Genomic DNA, 23922 nt, shown 5'->3' on the forward strand with positions numbered 1-23922 from the left:
TCCCTCCTTGATCACTGCCTCTCCCCCGCACTGGAGAAGCAGGGAAGAGAGAGAGTGACAAGATAGGGAGTGGGGAGCAGAGGGGATGTAGTGGCGAGGCTGGGAGTGAGTGGCCCACAGGTTGGAGGGGGGGAAAAGTGGCGAGGCGTGGAGCAAGCGGGAGGCAGTGGCGAAGAGAAGCATGGTGGCAGGACAGAGTGGGGTACTGTTGGGGGTTGGATGGAGGCGGTGATTGCAGCCGCTAGAAGTTTGTGTTTCGTTTCTGTTCTAGTGATAAATTGAGCAGTGCCAACGTTACTACTGGCAGCTACCAAAAACGTCACAGACAGTGATGTTTCAGTACATGAGGGTGCATTTGCACTTGTGCAAGTACTGCACCATCTAGTGGTTGTGTTGTCAGCAAACACAGCCAATATAAAATGAGCTTTTCAGAGCCATTGAAGATGTTTAGTAGTAATTATGAATGTGTTATGCAGTGGCTCAGTTGGTAGCACACTCCCCCGAGTCAGAAGGTTGTGGGTTCATGACTTTAGTTCGGGCCATTTCAGTGCTGCACTCCAGGACTTGAGCTCAAAAATCAAGACTGACATTCCAGTACAGTACTGAGGGAGTGTTGCACGGTCAGAGGTGCCATCTTTGAGATCTGCCCGGAGTTTGCAGTGGTAATAATGGTGAAATTGGCAGTGTTTGCCGTTATTTCTCAACTGAAATGGACAGCAGCTTCAGGAGTCTGCGCATGCACAGAATGACACAGAAATCTATGCTTCTCCAGTGAGTGCACTGTTGAGGACCCCAGAGTGAAAACCATTGACAAAAAGTCCACTTTTATGCTGTTAGTCTTGCTGTACAAACCCTTTAAAAAGTTACACCTTGTTGCCTTAAGTGTAACTGGGGCTTAAGAAAAGAAACTTCCATTTATATAGCTCCATTCACAACACCGGACATCTCAAATCATTTTACAGCCAATGAAGTGCTTTTGTTTTTAGGTGTAGTCACAGTTGTAATGTAGAAAACACGGAAGCCAGTTTGCACAAGGCTGGCTCCCCACAGACAGCAATGTGATAGTGAACAAATAATCTTTTATTGTGATGTTGATTGAGCGATTAAATATTGGCCAGGACCCTGGGGATAACTCCCCTGCTCCTCTTCAAAGTAGTGCCATGGGGTCTTTTATGTTCACTAGAGAGGACAGACAGAGCCTTAGTTTAATCTTTCATCTGAAAGACTGCACCTCCCAACAGTGCAGTATTCCCTCAGTACCTTTAACTTACACCCGTGAAGCATTGTTTTATCGGTGAGCAATCTTTTAAAGATGTGTTTAGTGGGAAACGACTACAAAAAGAGAAGACCGTGTAGGTGAGAAACCAGACTGACTGTACTAGCTTTACTAATTAACAAAGCATTTGGGTTCTTTTACAGTTAACTTTCAAGTAGATATGAAAGAAAGTCATTCGATCAGATACGTTTTGTAGTCTGCAATGGTAATTCAGTTCTGGGAATGCAGTCTGTGTTTTGGGAGACCACAGAATCATTTACAAACCCTGCAGTCCATTTAGTTGCAAGAAAAAAGATGACAGCCCAAGGTGATGACGACGACGACGACATCATCACCACTACGTGCCATCTTATCAACTGAAGATGATTTCCGTATACCGGACACCAAAATAACTGGGGAAATTATGCCAAATCTTTAACATAATGCAAAACTAACTTGACTGAAATCTTAGTTTAGAAATTTGAGTGATAGTACTGTGCATTCCTAATCTGAAATAACTGAATGTAAGTAGAAACAAAATTGCTGTTGTGACTCTACATGGTGTTTTCGGTATATTCAGAATAACTCCCCATTATGACAACCATCTTTTCAACTCGACATTAGCAGAGTGAATCTATCATATTTGACATCTGGCAAAATCTCCATGACTTATCCCGATTCCATCCTTTTTCCAGCTTGTTCGCGATGAGCACAGTTTCAACTTAGTTATTAATTGATATCAATTTCACACATCTTGTGAATTTATAAGTATATAACACAAATGATTCTTTCTCAAAATAATGCAAAGTTGTGCATTAAATCACATAAAGAAGAAAGAGACTTCAAAAATTCCTTAAAATCACTTTGCTTTCAGACAGTACCCTGAATTTTCTGGTTGCTTTTTTTTTGTAAGTGATCCATTTAAAACATAACCAATTTGAAATAAATGCAGTATTAAAAAATAACATTCATTGTTAAATTCAGATTAGTAGATAGCTGAAACAGTGAATTTTGCCCAAATTCAGCCAGTATCACTTGCTGGAATTTTGCTTGTTTATTATTAACTATTTCTACTAGAGCTTTCTTTTTTTTTTTGTTCCTCTGTTTTATGGGTTGCACCATATTTTAGTTGCCACATACCTTGGCTGTTGTCTGCAAGATCATAAAATATTTACAGATGAGAAAAGTCATTTGTCTAACTAGTTTATCCTTCCAGAAATATCTGGCAGTTCCTCTATTCTAATATCCCTCTATTTTAGCTTGGTCTTTTGCCTTAAGAACTGAACATTAATGTTGCTGTTTATTGAGCCATTCTGCTTCATACATTTTACCTATTTACTTTACTCCTAGTGATATTCCCATCCTGTTTCTTCCCCATCCAAAGCAGGCTCGAGGGGTCCTCTGGCCGACTCCTGCTTATGCTCTTGTGCTTACTGGCAAATAACTTGATGTGTCAGCTACGTCACCAGTTTGGAGTTTAATCTTAGGATCACAGATAATATATTTTTGTACATATTGATGTAGGGCAGTTCTATTTATTTTAAACTATTGACCTGCCCAAGTTAAGTATTGCTGTTAATGGTAAAGGGCTCTGCATTTCTATGCTTGATGAATTATACTTGCATTTTAGATTATAGACTAGTGACTGAGAAGTTGGCAATAACGAGAGTTTGAGGATATTGAACCTTCAAGAATGAGAAGTCTTCTTTGGCCTCCTTGTCTCGAGAGACAATGGGTAAGCACCTGGAGGTGGTCAGTGGTTTGTGAAGCAGCGCCTGGAGTGTCTATAAAGGCCAATTCTAGAGTGACAGACTCTTCCACAGGTGCTGCAGATAAAATTGGTTGTCGGGGCTGTTACACAGTTGGCTCCCCCCATGTACTTCTGTCTTTTTTCCTGCCAACTGCTAAGTCTCTTCGACTAGCCACACTTTAGCCCCGCCTTTATGGCTGCTGGCCAGCTCTGGCGACCACTGGCAACTGACTCCCACGACTTGTGATCAATGTCACAGGACTTCATGTCTGGTTTGCAGACGTCTTTAAAGCGGAGACATGGATGGCCGGTGGGTCTGATGCCAGTGACGAGCTCGCTTACAATGTGTCTTTGGGGATCCTGCCATCTTCCATGCGGCTCACATGGCCAAGCCATCTCAAGCTCCGCTGGCTCAGTAGGGTGTATATGCTGGGGATGTTGGCTGCCTCAAGGACTTCTGTGTTGGAGATACGGTCCTGCCACCTGATGCCAAGTATTCTCCGGAGGCGAAGATGGAATGAATTGAGACGTCGCTCTTGGCTGACATACGTTGTCCAGGCCTCGCTGCCAAGGTACTGAGGACACAGGCTTGATACACTCGGACTTTTGTGTACCGTGTCAGTGCGCAATTTTCCCACACTCTCTTGGCCAGTCTGGACATAGCAGTGGAAGCCTTTCCCATGCGCTTGTTGATTTCTGCATCGAGAGACAGGTTACTGGTGATAATTGAGCCTAAGTAGGTGAACTCTTGAACCACTTCTAGAGCGTGGTCACCAATATTGATGGCTGGAGCATTTCTGACGTCCTGTCCCATGATGTTCGTTTTCTTGAGGCTGATGGTTAGGCCAAATTCATTGCAGGCAGCCGCAAACCTGTCAATGAGTCTCTGCAGACACTCTTCAGTGTGGGAAGTTAATGCAGCATCGTCAGCAAAGAGGAGTTCCCTGAAGAGGACTTTCCGTACTTTGGACTTCGCTCTTAGATGGGCAAGGTTGAGCAACCTGCCAACTGTTCTTGTGTAGAGGAAAATTCCTTCTTCTGAAGACTTGAACGCATGTGAGAACATCAGGGGGAAGCAGATCCCAAACAGTGTAGGTGCGAGAACACAACCCGGTTTCATGCCACTCAGGATAGGAAAGGGGTCTGATGAGGTGCCGCTATGCTGAATTGTGCCTTTCATATTGTCGTGGAATGAGGTGATACTTAGTAGCTTTGGCGGACATCCGATCTTTGGTAGTCTGAAGAGACCACATCTGCTGACTAGGTCAAAGGCTTTGGTGAGATCAATGAAAGCAACATAGAGGGGCATCTGTTGTTCACATTTCTCCTGTAGCTGGCGAAGGGAGAACACCATGTCAATGGTGGATCTCTCTGCTCGAAAGCCACACTGTGCCTCAGGGTAGACACGCTCAAGAATGAGAAGTACCTGCCTACAAAATACAGCTTTATTCCCAAAAGAATGCCATTTGATTAAATATCTAATGTAACCCATCACTGCCATATTAATAAAACTTTTATGAAGTTCTTTCAAATTCATTTGGTCATTTTGCGATATTCAGTCTTTGCTAGCCTGTATTTTCTGCTTGTATAAAAATCTTTAAGCTTCCACCCATGTAGTATCTTAAGTCAGACCAGAAATTACATTGCGTAATGAATATTGGCACCTTTAGCAGACCCCTCACTTCATTGAAGGTGTATCTTTTGTTGCATTTGTCATTGGATAAGTTTTTGTTCGAAAGATGCTTGTTCCTGTTGGACTTTAAATTATTTTACAATTTCAAGCTATATAATCTTTGGACAGAGAGCTTTGCTGAGACCTGATTCTGGAGCAGATATGATGTTTTTGGCAATCTCTGACTTGGCTTCGATCATTCTTAACTCCCTTTGTTTTCCCTTGCACACAATACTATACAATTTTGATAGTTAAAGGAAGAGCTTTCAGATATCAATATCTCAATTCTAAAATCTCTTTTCAAGATTTTCTAGAGCATGGTATGTGAAACACATTTTTAACCTTTCACTCACAGATTTGTGAAAAGATTTCTTAGGCGAACTGCAATCTTTTCATAAACACATAGCATGGGTGTTAGCTGCATATTAAACAAATCTTTTTGGAAGTGAAATCCTTTTTTGGCTTCAAGTTATTGCTGAATGCAATAAAACTGACAAATATTTGAACATTGTAAACCCAGCTTAACAACATTGTACAGAAATGCAATAGCATATTAAGTATTTTTTGTAAATTTTTCTCTCTGCATGGAGCATTGTTAAATAATAATTCCATGTGGGAATATATGTGTTTTTTTTAAAGAAAATGAGCTCAGCTCATTGGCTGTTTTGCTGTAAGATTCTGTAATTCTGTGCCACATTATTGTGTGAAACAATAATCCTCATACACATATTGGTATCTCTCTCTTTGGCCTCCTTATCTCGAGAGACAATGGGTAAGCGCCTGGAGGTGGTCAGTGGTGTGTGGAGCAGCGCCTGGAGTGGCTATGAAGGCCAATTCTAGAGTGACAGACTCTTCCACAGGTGCTGCGGATAAAATTGGTTGTCGGGGCTGTTACACAGTTGACTCTCCCCTTGCGCTTCTGTCTTTTTTCCTGCCAACTGCTAAGTCTCTTCGACTCGCCACACTTTAGCCCCGCCTTTATGGCTGCCCGCCAGTTCTGGCGATCGCTGGCAACTGACTCCCACGACTTGTGATCAGTGTCACAGGATTTCATATCGCGTTTGCAAACGTCTTTAAAGCAGAGACGTGGACGGCCGGTGGGTCTGATACCAGTGGCGAGCTCGCTGTACAATGCGTCTTTGGGGATTCTGCCATCTACACATATTGGACTTGCCATTGTTAAGTGCCATTATTGGGTTTTCTTTGAGTATAGCAAGACCATTTGAAAGCCAGCTTAAATAAATTCGAGCTAATTTATTTTTACAGATGTTATCAGTTTAGTTACATCCCTTCCTCCTGTTCCAACACTAGAGTTATCTTTTAGTTAGAAATTCAGTTTTCATGGCTGCCTTGTAGGATTTGGAGAATCTGCACTGAAATTGGTGCCATCTTTATTTTTGTGGTGCTCACAAGCCAACATTTTACATCAGTGTGTAATGAAATGGAGGTTTTCTTTTGATTATTGCATTATTGATGCAATGGAGTGTAGTAAGATAAATATCAGTAGAAAATTTCTCCTGTAAAACAAGCATTGTTAATTTACTTTAAGGATCCTGTTTACCAAAATTCACCTTTAGTACTGCAAACAGTAGATTGGATAGAAGAACAAAGAAAATTGTGCGATTCAGGCCAGTATAGCTAATTTAATCTACTTATTAGATATCTTTGTTAGTATGCATAATCTTTTTAAATCATGAAATAGTTTGCCCAGCCCTATATGCTCAGGCGAACATTGCCATAAAAATATTTGACCTTACTTATTTCTGTATTTGGGTGTGTTTTGCTATAATGAAGCATTCAAGTACAAATGGTAAACAGGTCCATGTGATCTTGTAATTAAATCGAGCATGTTTGTGTCTAAAATGCATCGGCACAATGTACATTGTTGCCTGGTCTCAATTCTTCCACCTACTCCGATAGCTGTGGTCAACCACGAATGCTGATTCGATGATCTGAAGTTGTATTGCTAATATCTGCTCTGTCTTCATGTGTAATTGAACTAAAAAGCCCACAGCCTGTATAGTGTTCATATTGGTGCATGGAATAAACTTACCAGAGTGAGTGCAATTGTCAATAATTGCCTGCAATTTTACTTGGTTTCAATTGGCCAACCTTTGTGCAACTGGTGGACTTGAACTTTCTTGCCTTTGTTTACATAACAGCTGCTATATTTCAACAGTAATTCATTGTGAGAAGTGCTGAGATATTTCAAATGGATATGGTGTTATATAAATAATTTCTCATTTCCGATGTGTCTGGTATATTGACGTGAAATGTGTTGCGTTACTGCACTTCCACTGTAGTTGTCCTCCTGCATTACAGCATGCAAGACAGCCATTCACAATGTTAGCTCCACAGAGGCCAAGCCATCTATGTTCAAGAATACCATTAATGGCTTCTACAGTCCATGGCACTCCATTAATGGTAAAAGTGCTGTTAGTTAAATATATTACTAAAATATACATTTGTAGTGTAACATGAAAATATTCATGCTAGTATATATTGATGTCACAACTCTATTCAACAAAAAATAAAATTCCTGCCTTTTTATAGTAATTTTCTAAAAGTATAATCCCAATAACCTTAAGAAACAAAAATATGCTTGTATTGCATGAGATATAGGGAGGCACACAAAATAAGTGTAATGTTTGTAGCCTTTGTTTCTCACCAGTTATGATAAATCTGGCTTATGCCATACAAGCATCTAACTAAAATGAGTGTCAGTCAGAATAGGAATGACTTTACAAATGTTAAAAAAAAAAGCAGATTGCGTACGTAGATGGACCTGAACATAAAAATTTGAAAAAGCTTGGTGCTTTAGACATTTAGATAATAGTTGCATGTGTTATGAAAGTGCTTTTTAAAAAAAAAATTGAGGACTTGTATCTTAGAATTATTTAAACGGAGAACAACTGCAGAATTCCAAGGTGCAGAGGGATCTAGGTGTTCTAGTGCATGAGTCTCAAAGTTTTTTTGCAGGTATAGCAAGTAATAAAGAAGGCTAATGGAACGCTATCCTTTATTACGAGAAGAATTGAAAGTAAAAGTAAGGACGTTCTGCTCCAGTTATACAGGGCATTGGTGAGACCACATCTCAAATACTGTGTGCAGTTTTGGTCTCCTTATTTACGGAAGGATGTAAATGTGTTGGAGGCAGTTCAGAGGAGGTTTACTAGATTGATACCTAGAACGAGCGGGTTATGAGGAAAGATTGGACAGACTAGACTTGTTAAGAGTGACGGGAGACTTGATTGAAGTATATAGGATGCTGAACGGTCTTGACAAGGTGGAAGTGGAAAGGATGTTTCCTCTTGTGGGTGAGTCCAGAACGAGGGTGCACTGTTTAAAATTAGGCGTTACCTTTTAGGACCGAGATGAGGAGAAATTGTTTTCTGTGGGTTGTGCAACTTCGGAACTCTCTGCCTCTGAAGGTGGTGGAAGCGGGGTCGTTGAATATTTTTAAGGCAGCGGTAGATAGATTCTTTCGGCAAAGGAATCGAAGGTTATCCAGGGTAAATGGGAGTGTGGAATTCGAAACACAAACAGATCCGCTATGATCTTATTGAATGAGAGAGCATGCTCGAGGGGCCGAATGGCCCACTTCTCCGATTTCGTATATTCATGTGTTGGTAGTTCTTATCATTATGGACATTGGTTCATTTTGGAAAATGAAAAGATTCCATGGATGTTTTTTTTTACAAGGGTCACTGAGAAGTCCTGTTTGAAAACAATCCTTTACTGGATGTCACTTGCCTTAAACTAAATAAACAACAGAAACCTTGGTGACTTGGGAGATGTTTACAAAGTGACATGTCAAGATTATGGTGGTCAGGAGGTTTCGTTTTTGGGATATTGTTTTGGTTCATTTGGAGTGTAGACTGTTGAAAGCAGTTGGATTTGTAGCCTGCTTTCAAAAAAAAAACCCAGCTCCTCTTTCTCTACCTCTCTGGAAAAACCCTGCAATTCCAGTCTGAGAGCTAAAACCCCTGATGCCACATTTCTCCTGAAACGCTCCTGAAAGGCCTGCCAGATTAATTCTCTACCCACCTAAAAAAAAACTGCTCCAGAAAAGATCCTAGTTACCAGTCTGTGTAGTCAGACGCCAGACTGTGTGCCATTTGGGGACACAACATATCTCATCCTTTTTCTTCAAGAATTAACAAGTATTTGGCCAAAGTATTTTTTGTCTTTTTTTTTCTAAAAGATCTCTGCAAAGAGAGCATTTCTTTTTTTTTTCTTTAACCTGTGTGAGTGTTGAGTATTTAAAAGGGGATTTTCATATTTCAATCTGTTAATGTTTTGCTTCATTACTGGATAAGTCTTGTTTTATAATAAACTGATTTTGTTTTTTAAAGAAACCTGGTTGGTGTATTTTATTCTGGGATTTAAAAAAAAAAATAGAGTATATAATTGGCTATATTGGTAACCGGGTAAACATTTAAATATATAGTGGGACTAGAGAAAACCATGCACTCCTCATGCCTCAGTTGTAACACATGGTCCAAGCTTTCACATTTGAATTCAGCAGCAAGATATGTAAAACACACATGGCACACCATGAGCACTCTCTCCATAAGGGAGAGACTTCAACTCAACACCTTCTCTTGAAAAATGCTACTGTAGTAAATGGCACTTCCCAGCCCAAGTGTAGCACACATGACTGCTGCAGCCAGACAGCAATCAGAGGTTCACTGCTGTAAAATCATATTGAAAGGTTAAAGAGCTAGACTAAGCAACAGAGGAGCTGTATACAGCTAATGAGCTGTGTTGACTACTGCTGATTTATCCGTTGGCAGCAATATTGGCTATGGTTGTACCTGGATTTAATATAATGAAAAAAAACCATACAGCTACTCGAAGTATTTTGAAAGCTAGGAATATCACGCATTATTCAAAATCCTCAACAGTACAAGTGGGAGAGTGGTTAGCACCGCAGCCTCACCGCTCCAGCGACCCGGGTTCAGTTCTGGGTACTGCCTGTGCGGAGTTTGCAAGTTCTCCCTGTGACCGCGTGGGTTTCCGCCGGGTGCTCTGGTTTCCTCCCACAGCCAAAGACTTGCAGGTTGTTAAGTAAATTGGCCATTGTAAATTGCCCCTAATGTAGGTAATTGGTAGGAGAATGGTGGGGATGTGGTAGGGAATATGGGATTAATGTAGGATTAATATAAATGGGTGGTTGTTGGTCGGCACAGACTCGGTGGGTCGAAGGGCCTGTTTCAGTGCTGTATCTCTAAATATAAATAAATAATGAAAATAAAGTACAATGAGTAGTGTGCCTAAAATTATCAAGAGCTAGGTAATAAGTTAACAGAAAACTAGTGGAAATACTGAGACCAAGAGAAACGTGTTGGTCTTCTAGTTCCATTGTGCAGTCATCTTCACAAATTACCTGATGTATTTAACATTTTTCTTGTCTATTAGGGATAGACAGTGTCAAAGCTGTGATAGCACCACCTCAAATTCTTTCTTCATTTTTGTTCCTCTATATAATCCATGATTATTCTATAAGATTGGATAGTGGAGAATTAATACATTAAATTTGAAACGCCCATTTTAGTTGGACATGTGGCTTTATTAATTTATGTTCGACTCTTTTTTTTTTTAACCTGAAGGCCTTGAGCTTCCATGCCAATAAAGAATATCGACTGACAGATCCTGAATATGTTTTACTCCTAACATTTACGTGAGCTTATTTTGTATTGCTACTGGCTGTAAATAGAATAGCTGAAATATTATAGTTGAAATTGCTCATACTACTATCAAGTCACATTTTCTATTTATGTAAAATTTTGTCATAGATGCTGTTGCTCACGCCCTTCCCAACCTCTATTCAATTCAGACATTGCTTATGGCACTGTTGTGGTTATGGTATTGAATTAATGATCCATGAGTAACTGAAAGCCATACTAATGGGTTTCTTCCAGCCAACATAAAGTTAGCATAGTGTTGTCATACCCCTTAGGGTATTACAGCTGGTTTAAGTTGCCTCATTTCTGTCTAGATTCTATGATCAATGAATAGATTTCTTAAGAGCAATATGTATGAGTAATTTAAATTTGATGAATAAAAAGCAATAAAATGTGATCACTGGAGATCTCAAACAAAAACAGAAAATGCTGGAACATATAGTGATTGTATAACTGAAACATTAATTAAAACCAGAAAGTGTTGGAAAAACTCAGCAGGTCTGGCAGCATCTATGGAGAGAGAAGCAGAGTTAACGTTTCACGTCAGTGACCCTTCTTCAAAACTAGCAGATATAAGAAATGTAAAAGACTTTAAGCAAGTAAAGCAGGGGTGGTGCAAGAGTTAACAAAAGAGAAGGTAATGATAGGACAAGGTCACAGAATAGCTGACCAGAAGGTCATGGAGCAAAGGCGAACAATATGTTAATGGTGTGCTGAAAGACAAAGCATTAGTACAGATAGGGTGTTAATGGACTGAAAACTGAACAGCCGCAAGCACAGACATGAAAAAAACAGTGGGTAGGCACAGTAGAAACAAACTGAACAAACATTAATTTGATTCTTCTGTCCACAGATGTTGACTGGCTTGTGGTGCAGTGAGGAAAAGAAGGAAACAACTAGTATCTCCTTACCCAATCTGATTGAAGGATTGTGAAATTAGCGCAAGGACTGAGGAAGGAAGTATAAATTAGAATGGTGAATTCAATGTAAAAGCAGTACAGAATGAGAATTTGAGAGGAACAGAAAGATTGGATTAACGGGGAGAGAGAGAAAAATCTCTACCAAAGAGTCAGCACAAGCACGATGAGCCAAATGACCTCCTGCGCTGTATTCTATGATGATGATATTGAATGGGAATTGATGGAGCATTGGAAGTTAAGTAGAAAATGGGGGCAGGTATTGTAGTGATGGCAGGTTGATATGCTCTTGTGAAAAGGGTGAAATATTAGGAATGCATGATGACAATTCCCAGAATCTGAAACCAATGGCTTGATTCATGTGGTGTTACCTTTAGGTCCTCATTGAGCACTTGCTTAATAATGGAAGTAAATGCATTCAAAATGTTTTGCTGTAAATAGTCTGTTTTAACATGGCCTCCCCTTTTTTAAAAAACATCTTACTTGTTCAAATCATTTTCTTCGTGGGAAAAGTGTTCTCTGTAGCTCCCCATTGTAATAGCCATTTTAATGCTAATTGTATTGCTGTTCAGTTTACAAAGCACATATCCTCTTTCGTGTTTGGCATACATTGAAATCGTGATGTGACGCGACTCAACAGATTTTTCCAAAACAAGGTTGCTGGAATCGGCTTTCCTGGATGAAATTATGCTGAAAACATGCTTGTATGTCCTGTACAAAGACTCGCAGTTACCAGATGGTTAGCCTGTTACGTGATGTTGTCTTTTGGCTTTATTCCAAAGACGTAAGTAATGTCAGGGGAAAAGTTAGCATGAAGGATTTCATTTCGTACTTGCATTGACCTTTTCACTAAAATTGCAACTCCTGTGTTTGCCATGAGAAAAATTCTGCATTTAATTTATTGCTGCATTGTACCCAAAGAATAACTTAAGCACAGCTACAGTAATATGAAGGATGCCATCCAGCTACTTTTTCCCAATTCTTGTGAAAATGATCATGTACTGAGGCGTGGCTTCTTTAGTGTCTCACCCATTTGGCCATTCATGTACAATACCAACTAGAATAAGGAATAATGGAAAGCTGTTTAACTATGGGTGTATCACAATTGAAAATTATTTTTTCATTTGGTGTACCACACATTGAATTTCCAACAGGAGTCTCTGGATAATGATTGAGAGTGAAACCTCTGTCTAATTTTCCCCTGTCTTGGGAGAACCTTGCGTTACCAGGCGCCCCTTTATTAGACAGTCTCAGTTTGTCAAATCAAAAACAATGCATTGAAACATAATGTGTACTAATTACGAAGTCGTGAATTTTTTTTTTATTCGTTCAGGGGATGTGGGCATTGCTGTTTAGGCCAGCATTTATTGCCCTTGAAGGTGGTGGTGAGCTGCCTTCTTAAACTGCTGCAGTTCTTGGGTTGTAGGTACACCCACTGCTGTTAGGAAGGGCGTTCCAGGGTCATGACCCAGTGTCCGTGAAGGAACGGCGATATAGTACAGGATGGTGTGTGTCTTGGAGGGGAACTTACAAGTGGTGGTGTTCCCATGCATTTGCTGCCCTTGTCCTTCTAGGTGGTAGAGCTTGCAGCTTTGCAAGGTGCTGCTGATGGAGCCTTGGTGAATTGCTGTAGTGCATCTTGTAGATGTTACACACTGCTGGAACTGGGCATCTGCGGTGGAGGGAGTAAATGTTGAAGGTGGTGGATGGGGTGCCAATCAAGCGGGCTGCTTTCTCCTGGATGGTGTCAAGCTTCTTGAGTAGTGTTGGGGCTGCCCCCATCCAGGCAAGTGGAGAGTATTCCATCACACTCTTGACTTGTGCCTTGTAGATGGTGGACAGGCACTGGGGAGATAGGAGGTGAGTTACTTGCCACAGAATCCACAGCCTCTCTGCTGCTTTTGTAGCCACAGCATTTATGACTCCCTGGATGATGATAGTGGGGGATACAGAAATGCTGATGCCATTGAATATCAAGGGGAGATGGTTAGATTCTCTCTTGTTTGAGATGATCATTGCCTGACACTTGTGTGGCACAAATGTTACCTGCCACTTATCAGCCCAAGCCTGGATGTTGTCCAGGTCATGCTGCATATAGAAAATGGGCTGCTTCAGTATCTGAGGAGTCGTGAATGGTGCTGAACATTGTGCAATCATCAGCGATCATCCCTACTTCTGAGCTTATGATGGAGGGAAGGTCATTGATGAAGCAGCTGAAGATGGTTGGGCTTAGGACACTACCCTGAGGAACTCCTACAGTGATGTCCTGGGACTGAGATGATTGACCTCCAACAACCACAACCATCTTCCTTTGCGCTAGGTATGACTCCAACCAGCGGAGAGTTTTCCCCCGATTCCCATTGACTGCAATTTGGCTAGGGCTCCCTTGATGCCATACTCGGTCATTGGAATAGAAGAGCAGGAGTAGGCCATTCAGCCCATCGAGCCTGTTCCGCAAATGCTGCCTTGATGTCAGTAACGGCCGCTCTCACCTCACCTTTGGATTTCAGCTCTTTTGTCCATGTTTGGACCAAGGCGGAGCTGAGTGGCGCTGGTGGAACCCAAACTGAGTGTAAGTGAGCAGGTTATTGCTGAGCAAGTGCAACATGATAGCACTGTTGGCAACCCCTTCCACCGCTTTGCTGATGATGGGGCAGTAATTGTCCGGGTTGGATTTATCCTGCTTTTTGTGCACAGGAACATACCTGGGCAATTTTCCACATTGTTGGGTAGATGCCAGTGTTGTAGCTGTACTGGAACAAATTGGCTAGGGGTGCGGCTAATTCTGGAGAACAAGTCTCCAGTACTATTGCCAGAATGTTGTCGGGGCCCATTGCCTTTGCGGTATTCATTGCCTTCAGCTGTTTCATGATATCACGTGGAGTGAATCCGATACAAGTTGCTAGAGGTGGTGTTCTATACTATATCCCACTGCCAGATGATTGATGTAGCTGGAGTCCTGCCCCTTTTTTAGGCTTTTTAGAAGTAAAACCTTGTCTGAGTAGTATTGGAGGCCTGGCTCTGATCTGCAGAATTCCCAAAAGAATGGCAAATCATCACAATTGTTTTGCTGTTTAGGTGACATTTTTGACATCAAAGGTATAATTGATATACAGTTTTTCCAAGTAATAAATGCATTATGTTTTAAATTCCTGTTTTTTTTTTAAATGATATAGAAATTTAAATAGTATATTTGCATTTTTTAGAGCTGGTTATCACTTGAGTAATAATGTTAATTTGGTTGCTGTTTGTTGCAGGTGTTGCAGGTGTTGTTGTAGGACATCCCTTTGATACAGTAAAGGTGAGTTTTCTAATGTGGACATGCTGATATCTGTATTGTTAAACACACCTGAGACTTATGAAATCTATCTACGACTATAATTTCAAAGGTGTTACTTTTTTTAAAGTTATTTTCTGATACAATTTTGCTAATCTATGCCCAAACTTTTATTTTTAGATATAGTTTTATAATATATTTATTTCTAACTTAAACTCAATTGTAAACACAATTTTATGTTAGCTTTCATTCGAACACTTTCAAACTATTCAAGGTATTGATTATCTGATTGGCTGCACCGTTGAGAAATGCTTTTAACCATTAAATATTTAACTACTGTTCTTGATGGATTTTGACCTCCGAATTGACCAGGAGGGATTGGAAGTCACTGAAATGAACATGCCGTTTCATTGAAATAAGTCAAGTGGTTATTTAGGGAACCTTTGCTTGATGGATTACATTTTTGAGGCAGGAAAATGTGGGCCTTTTGGAAAAGGTTATTCAAATCTCTTGTTTTAATTTAACAGAAATAATGTCCATGTTTATAGTGGGTCTTTGTTGTAAGTGAGAATGATTTAGAGTGAAGGGTCAATTGGAATCACAGGCTGCATTTATATTGTGGGCCCATTTTCACCAGAAGCAAATCCATGTTATACAAGACTCCTGATTTCTAGAATTTTCCGTCTTTACTTTGAGCAGCAGATTTCAGAGCATCAATGGCAACTGAGCATGTCAAAGATTGAGTATATTTAGTTGTTTTAAATTGCAACTTGAGGTTTCTGATCATAGACATTCCTGATACCAGAGAAAAATGCACATGGCCTACATTGCAAAAACCAGACTGCTGGCTTCTTCAAGCAGGCAAAGAACATGAAAATGGCAGCATGTGGATCTGATGCTATCTGCATCACCTGTTTATGTTTGCTTTCAGCAGAGCAAGGGGAAAATCACCTCCTGAGCTACATCTCTGTCCCCAGAAGCAATAGCACCACCTAATTTATACAGCAGCAGCACTGTAGTGTAAGTGCAGCATAAGGTAAAGGGCAGGATTCATTATTTCTACTGGAAGTGTTGGCCATTAGTGGTCCCTGAAGTAAAATGGCTTGAACTGCTGAGCTGATTGGATATGCCTGCGATAGCTTGGATCACTAATTGGAACACTTTGCAGTAACAGCACACTTGTGCCTTGGAAATTAGCTTGTCCAGACTTGTCTTGTAAATGTACAGCTTATATCTGCCAATCAGACCAACATTTATGGTGGACCTACAGCAGTAGGGAACCCTAGCCTTTCTATCTTAAGGAAGACATTTGATGGCAGTCAGTGAAGAGCTAAAAATGGGTGTGTTGGGGACGGAAAACAAAGAAAAGATTTTCTGTTGCATTTAAATGTGGATTCTTCCTATAGAATGATGCTGAGCTTGAGACAGTGCTCCAACATGTTGCAGTACTGCATTGACAAATGGCATCATGGTAGTCAGACATAGGCTCAAATTCCTCTGTGCTGCAAAGTTGCTGGTCTCAGCTGCAGTACTGTAATGAGGCACTGAGCAAAGTCTGGGTACTTCCTTGCAGAGGGAGAAGTATAACAAGGAGCAGTCATCTCTGGTTTTGTCACTTGCTTCTCTGCAACCAGGATAGAGTGACATTTGGCTGAGGCCTGGGAACAGATTGCTCAGCCACAGGAGGTGCGAAGCCCAAGGAAATTAAAGATTCGTAGGGGGGATTGGGGGAGAGTCAAGAGATTCATAGCCTTCGCACCCCCTGCCCCTCCCCCCCCCACCCCGACCCCACCCCACCAAAAAAAATGGTATTTGATTTGGCATTGACATTCTAGGAAATCTAATCAGTTGTGTTTACTCTGACTATATCTGGCGCAATGTCGGTGTAGATAAACAGATCAACATTTTTGTGTTCAATAGCTGCCAGAAATTTTTAACCAGGATACTGATGCAATCTTGTCACATTAGGAGCCACCTTTTCTTGCTATTTTCATGTAATGTGTGAAGTTTGTTGCGTTTAACTACTTCTACTTTCTGAGCTAGGGGCTGTCCTCATTAACAGCAAAAGTGTTACTTTGTGATGAGAGATAAGCCTCATCACGGGAGAATTCCTAGTAAGTACAGAAAAGGTGAATTTCTACATCCTTCAGTTTCTGTCCAGTTTGCCTGTATACCAAGTGACTATCACTTTTCAAAAAAAAAGCTGGAGTTTTAAACACACATAGCATGTTTCTTTTATTTTTTGATATAAACTTTGCAGAATGTAAATTTTAACATAGGTCTTTAAGTAGCTGTAGAAATAAATGAATGCTATTCATATCAAAACTATGCTAAAACTGTAACTGCAATTGTGGAGTGATAAATTGTGGAACAAAATGTCTTTTTGTTGTTCCTGCCCAACTAAGTCTATTTCTTTTCTAGAAGTATATTTGTTTTGTAGGTTCGACTTCAAGTGCAGAATTCTAACCAGCCACGTTACCGTGGGACAGTACATTGTTTCCGTTCCATCATCAAACAAGAGTCTGTAAGTAGCAAGCATGTTCACTCGATTTGATTTGAATGATTGGGATTTTTTTGGGATGGGTTCAAGTTTTTGGATTGTTGTACCAATATCTGAACTGTCACGCCATCTTTTATTCCTTGTGAGTAGATTGAATAAGGCTTCAAAATAAATCATTTTCTTGTCATTTCTCGCCTCCTCCCCACGCACCCCCCCCCACCCCCAAAATACCCAGCACACGTAAATAAAAAAGGACATTCCCACAATTGTAGCAGGATTTTTTTTACTTTGCCTTCAGTTTTCTGTGTCTCTGTTTTTCAGCAGTCAGCACCTTTTTAAGCTGCTAGTCTTCAGTTCCACAGGCATCAGACATAGAGATTCTTTATTACAGGACCTGTGGGTTTTCTCCTATTTACCCTTCCTCATTAGCTGCCCTTTCCTTATAGATAGAACTATGTAATGAGATTAGGTGCACAGCCTCAGTTGAAAAATTGTTCAAGGTGCAGTGAGCTGATTTGATCTATCTGCGCTGGTATTTAAAACAGCCTTTTAGATTTTCTCTTCCCCTGTTCTCTCCTGAAGATTGTTCAGTTGGTTACAGTAGACCTTCTAGTACCTCATTCACCTCACTGTTCATGTATGAGTGTCAAAAGTTGAGTGTTGGTTATTTGATGGAAGAGCAGCATCTTAGCCAAGTACATTATGTCATCACCCAATGTCCACAAACCTGCACACTCTGGTAGGAATCATTGCATTGAGCCTGAGCAATGAGTCAATTGTACCACTGCTCTGGCCAACATAAACTTGCTCCACACAGACCTAGACTCAGATTTTGGAATCTTGCAGATCTGAGTGACTGGCCGGTTCATTACCTGAAGCTTTGGAGGGAACTCTCATGAGATCTTTGTGATCTTTTTCTAAACAGTAGAGCATGTAGGCTGCACTGAATACAGGTTACATGCCTGCTTTCATGCTTATATTAACAGATCTATTTCACTTTGTGATGGCACATCTGCTAAGGACCTGCATGTTTTCATTTTAAAATCACAAGTTCACTTGCTTTTTACACCAATCTTGCTTGGCCTCAAATTTCTTTCCCACCAATTTTCATCACAACCTACTTATTTTCAAGCGTGAAACACATTGAAAATCTAATTGTGCAACTTTAGTTTCAAAGACCCATGGAGTTTGCAGTCAGGTAGTACAGCTAACATTCACATTGTATTTTGAGCATTCTCAAAACTCTACTTTTCTAGCATTAACCTTGCTGAATAGCATTGTGTTAGCTTCCATGGCCTCATCGCTCCCTATCTCTGTAATCTCCTCCAGCCCTACAATCCTCCAAGATATCTCCAGTCCTCCAAATCTAGCCTCTTGACCATCCCCAATTTTAATGGCAGTGTGTGTTCAGCTGTCAAGGTCCTAAGCTCTGGAATTCCCTCCTTAAAGCTCTTCACCTCTCTCTCTTTTTTAAGACTGTCCTTGAAAGCTACCTCTTTGACCAAGCTTTTGGTCATCAGTCCTAATATCTCTTTATATGGCTGTGTCAAATTTCATTTGACAACACTGCTGTGAAGCACCTTGTGATGCTTTACTACATTAAAGGCGCTATATATGTACAAATTGTCATTGTCATTGTTTTGTCACTAGCATCTTGCAACATTAACACTAAGCTTTAGATTTATTTGCCTTCATATTCTTAACGTATGAACTTGCTTGTCCATTGTGCTCTTTCCTAGATGAGCCACTCACCTGGGAAAGAGTAGTTGAGGTAATTTCCTGTTGCTTTCTTTGGAGCACTTGCTCCTAGGTGGGTTCCAACCAATACTGATGGGAGTCCTCACGCATCCATTTCTATCAGAACCTGTTTGGTGTATTTATTGTAGCATGTTATGCATGATCAAGCACTCTGCAGTAATTTCATAATTTTCATTTTTGGAAAGGTGCTCCCCTAAGCAATGTTTTTATCCTTATAATTGCTCCCTTTACTTTTCAAAGCTGTGAGTGTGGTACTTGAGATGAGCAGATTGGTGACTATTGTTACTTCAAGTAACTATTCAACATCACAGAGGTGTAATACTTTCATGTTGGAACCTGTCAATTGAATTTCTTTTGTTTTGTGATGTATGTATTCCCTTCTCACCAATAAAACACATACATTCTAACCAAGCATCTCTTTGTAAATCACAATTGAGTTTTCTAGTGGAGAGTCCCACTGCAATCTAATCTAGTGGGTTGTAAACATTGCAATCACAGTGCTGGTACCAGCAAGAGGCCGCAACTATCTCGGTCACGTCACAAGCACCAAACGAGTGATCCAAGGCAACTTGCTGGGAAATCAGTCAGCTCGTGCTCATGCGGCAGTTGCCACTCAAGCGTGGTGGAATATTTTTTGTAGGGCTAAGAGGAAGACTGCTGCTCCTTTTGGCTCCACAAAAATAAAGTCAAAAAAGTAATTTGACACATTTGGAACAGCTTGCAGAGGTCCTTTTTAAAGGACCGCTGGTTAGTCTGCTTCACGCCCAGCGATCAGCACATGCCATGCAACCTTGCCATTGATCTAAGACTATCACGTCAGGATCCAATACTGGGTGTAGGATTCGCTTTAAATATTGAGACAGGCAGGAGTGCTGGACACCATTTTGAGACTTAAATGAAGCTGGGTAGCCAATTTTCTGCATCAGTAGGGAAGTAGGCATACAAAATTTGCCCTCACCCCATCCTTCATTGCTCAGTTGTACTTTTCTATCCCTTTGCCAATGATCCTTAAAGTTGATTACATTTGCATAACTGATCAGCAATAATGTTGAAAGAGTTGAAATGGCAAGAAAATTGCTTATTCTGAGCAAAATTATAATTCCAATGGGCAGAAATACTGTGGGGTAAAATGGTCAGTTTTCTTTTTTGCAAGAGGTTGAAGGAAAATACATTCCACTCTGAGAATAGATGTGATCTGTGATTACACGGACAGACAGCAAACTTCTTCCTAGACCTTTTACAGTTACTGTTCTGAATCAAGCACTAATGGCTATGCAAGAGCAGCCCAGTTGTGACTATTCTATGCCTAAAATATGATACTGGTCGGTAACTGGAAAGTCCAGATATGGGCCAGTGAAACTCTTTCACAGAAAATACCATGGCTTAAATGAATTTGGATGTTTGACTCCAATCTTTTTAAAAGGAAGCTTTACCCTCTACTTATGAGTAGCTATTACCAAATTTTGATGGGCAACTTCTAATCACTTGTTGGGGAGGAGATGGAGGCAGAATTACTGTATCTGAGTACATCCAGTGTACTAATTGTGTGTCACATTGCTAAAATGTTAACCTTTTTTATTTTCACCATTTTGTGCTTCAGGTCTTTGGACTGTACAAAGGTATTGGTTCACCAATGATGGGTTTGACCTTCATCAATGCTATTGTTTTTGGTGTCCATGGAAATACAATGCGTTACTTGGGAAGGGACACACCACTTAACCAGTTCCTTGCAGGGGCTGCAGCTGGGGGCATCCAGTGCGTCATCTGTTGCCCTATGGAACTGGCAAAAACGAGGATGCAGCTTCAAGGCATGGGTGAATATCAAATTAAAAGCAAGGTCTACAAGAATTCACTGGACTGCTTGGTCAGAATTTATAGAAAGCAAGGAATCTGTGGAATCAACAAAGGCATGGTGACCACCATTTTGAGAGAAATACCTGGCTTTGGCTTCTATTTCCTTACTTATGATTGCCTGACCAGAGCCTTAAACTGTGAACCAGATGATAGTTTTATAATTCCTAAATTGCTGTTTGCTGGTGGTATGTCTGGGATCGCATCTTGGATCTCCACCTATCCTATTGATGTGATTAAATCCCGAATGCAAGCTGATGGAGTTGGAGGAGTAAACCAGTATCAGGGCATCATGGACTGTGTCCGTCAGAGCTACAAGAAGGAAGGGTGGCAAGTGTTCGCACGAGGGCTCACCTCTACCCTTCTGAGAGCTTTCCCTGTCAATGCTGCTACTTTTGCTACTGTCACACTCTTCCTCATGTACTCGAGGGTTGATGAGGGTTGCAAGGAGCTGGAGGCTGCACCAGCAATCCAGCAGCCTTCAAGCCTCTAAAGCCAGCGTCTTCCTCATGTTACTTGTGCAGAGTAAATGCTGTGATGACTGAATTTTACTCAATCTATTTTTATAAGTGTAGTAAAATTATCAAAAATGTATCAGGGTGTAAATAAGTTCCATGTAAGAATCAATTCTTTAAAAAAAAAATGTAGCCATGGGTTTACTTTTAACAGAATTCCATCAGTTTTGTGAAACTACAGCTTCATGCCTTATTAAATGAATGTATATATTGTATTTTAGTTAATAAAAACAAGTAAGAAGAAAAATGATTTTTTTTGCCCATTATAGTAAGCATGTGCTGTACAGAAAGCTAATTAACAGGGCTGGCTCTACAATAAGTAAGTCGGTAGCACAGAGGGTCCAAATTTTGGAAAATAAAGATTTCTAAAGAAATTGCAGTAAATTTTCACTTTTACTTGTGAGTGGTTAATGGGCGGTAGTGGATTGGCCACCCATTTTACACCCCACCGTTTTCTCATTTCCATGGAATTCATTGGAAAATTGGGTGGCATGTAAGTATAATTGGCGGCCAATCCATTACCATCTGTTTTCCACCCAGCAGTACAAGTAAAATTTCACCTCATTAAATACAAGGAAGAAGCATGCAGCGAAAACAAGTTGTACTCCCTCTTTTGCCTCTGTTTTCAGCATAGTGGGGGAATTTTATGGGTGATTAGAGGCTTGTATTGTAACAAAATCTTAAGTATTACACTTAAAATTTAGTTGCATTTTCTCAGCAATCAGTATTTAAGGTGACTGAGACATTAAGCCATAGTGGTTCATCCATTCTAATTGACCATAATGTTAAGCTCAGTACCTAAATAGCAGTAATCCTTGAGCACTTTGCTCACTTCTGTTGCATGCTTATTCGTTATTACTGTTGTGTGATGTCAGGATCTTGCTGTCGTTTTTTTTGCCCTTTTGCAGAGATCTAGTGTAACTGAATAATCCACTCTTTTTTTTTTTTATAGTCAGTCCTATTTCTGCAAATTTATTGGTAGTATTTTATAATTACTCTGATACTCTCCTTCCCAACCCCATTAGTTTTACTGCTGTAATGATATGTTTCATAGCCCTTGTTTCCTAATATCACTAAGTGAGCTAGTATATAAAATATCGATTTTCCTTGGAACCAACCATCTTACAATTAAGAGTTTCCAGGAATCCGTCCACCTCTATCATTTTAATATGCTGTGATACCTTATTTATATTAATTCTGATTTATGTGCAGTACATCTGTGGAGTTTTTTTTCTATTGCTTGATGTGTTGAGGAATTGTTACTGTGAATAAACCAATCCAGCAAGTCACCAGTCCTGCAGGTATTGCTGAGTTAGTCCATTCACAGATGGATAGCATTGTACTGTAATCTGGGGCCATGTAGATTATTTTGTTTTCCTAATGCTCAAGTAGTTTCTTCAGTGTTACACTGTTTTGAGCACAGAAGGTGCAATAACGCTCCTGAATATATGCTGTCTCTTGCCTCTCCAGAGGTTGCCATATTGGAAAGCCCCATGGGAGGGGGGGGGGGAGGCAAGGGTTTTCAGTCACGTATACAACTCTATATTTTAATAAACGGTGATTTGTGGCACAAATATGAAATGGTAGCCCTGTGGCTCAAAACAGGATAGATGTTCAGATCTGGCATCCAATGATTGTATGGAAACAGAAGTCACTCTTATTGCTTCAGTTTTGTACAGCAGGCCCTTATGCCAGTGGGCTTCTGACATTCATGTAGAATTTTTTTTTTATAGTTCAGGTGAGTTATTTTAAATAAAGGTGTACAGCACTTTTATGCTTTACTGTTCAAGGTGGAATTTTAAAGCACCACAGGTTTCATCTACCAATGGTTTGAGTTTTTTTTTTGAAGGTCTGTCACTCCTTTTAATAGATTACTTTTATGCATTAACTCCCACCTACCCATTTTATGCTATTTCTGGAAAGCATATGAGCAACTGTCTTGATTTACTTTTTTGGGCGGTTTATGTAGCATTGACTGACTAACAACGGGTAGGGATTACAGGATCCAAACCTTCACTGTAACTTGGGACGGGTGCAATACATATTGGTCTGAGATGCTGATCAACAAAGATTCTCAATATTTTGCGCCATTTCCAGGACTTTTTTTTTAATGGGCACAGAACACTTTATTTCACAATGTGAGAAAAGAGAAAATGTTTGTTGCTAGCACTATGATCAACTTTCTAACTATCAAGCAAATTGCAATTTCAAAGTGAGTGTTTGTTTGTTTTTTGAATCTGGAAACCTTGATGAATGTCTGTATATTATTTGAACAATTTTCATCTCTGAATTGAAAATACATGCTTGATTAACAATACAGTACAGCATTGACTTTTTGGTCAATTAGTTTGTATTGTGTATTGCTTGTTTCGACCTGAAAATGTGTTTCACATCATGTACCTTACTATGTAAAGTACCATATGCAGACTGGAAGGGGAAAAGGGAAAATAAAATCCATATTCAGATCAAATTCCTGTTAACTTTTTTTTTTAAACTTTTGTATATTTGAAAAGCACAGAATTCACATGTATCTTGTGAATTGTTGAGCACTGCTATCCAATCCTGTATTTGTTATGAGACACTTTGTTCCAGCCTTCATGAAACATTCTACATTGAAGTAAAATAGCATGGAACTGTGAAGTTTTTTTTAAAAACTGCAATCTATCATAGGAATGTTATCTTAATTTCTGTGTGTGACTTTCTTGTGATGCAAAAAATAATAAGGCAATGTTTTACTAGC

At 40.1% G+C, this 23922-nt stretch overlaps 1 protein-coding gene across 5 annotated transcripts in view; it reads left to right on the forward strand.

Moving 5' to 3' along the window:
• The window catches only part of LOC137373714 (mitochondrial basic amino acids transporter), a 34130-nt gene extending 10478 nt beyond the window's left edge, over positions 1 to 23652 (forward strand). The window contains exons 2-6 of one of the 5 annotated variants that reach the window (XM_068038946.1): positions 14539 to 14582; positions 15490 to 15578; positions 16999 to 17082; positions 18798 to 18829; positions 20417 to 23652. In XM_068038946.1, coding sequence (XP_067895047.1) covers positions 20450 to 21160 — 711 coding nt within the window. In that variant the 5' untranslated portion in view covers positions 14539 to 14582; positions 15490 to 15578; positions 16999 to 17082; positions 18798 to 18829; positions 20417 to 20449 and the 3' untranslated portion in view covers positions 21161 to 23652. Of the gene's footprint in view, positions 1 to 14538; positions 14583 to 15489; positions 15595 to 16998; positions 17083 to 18797; positions 18830 to 20416 lie in introns of those variants that run through there. The other 4 variants (XM_068038943.1, XM_068038942.1, XM_068038945.1 and 1 more) reach the window with 4 other exon arrangements.
• Positions 23653 to 23922: the final 270 nt, after the last annotated feature.

The sequence above is a fragment of the Heterodontus francisci genome, chromosome 9 (assembly GCF_036365525.1).
Source record: "Heterodontus francisci isolate sHetFra1 chromosome 9, sHetFra1.hap1, whole genome shotgun sequence".
Classification (NCBI taxonomy): Eukaryota; Metazoa; Chordata; class Chondrichthyes; order Heterodontiformes; family Heterodontidae; genus Heterodontus; species Heterodontus francisci.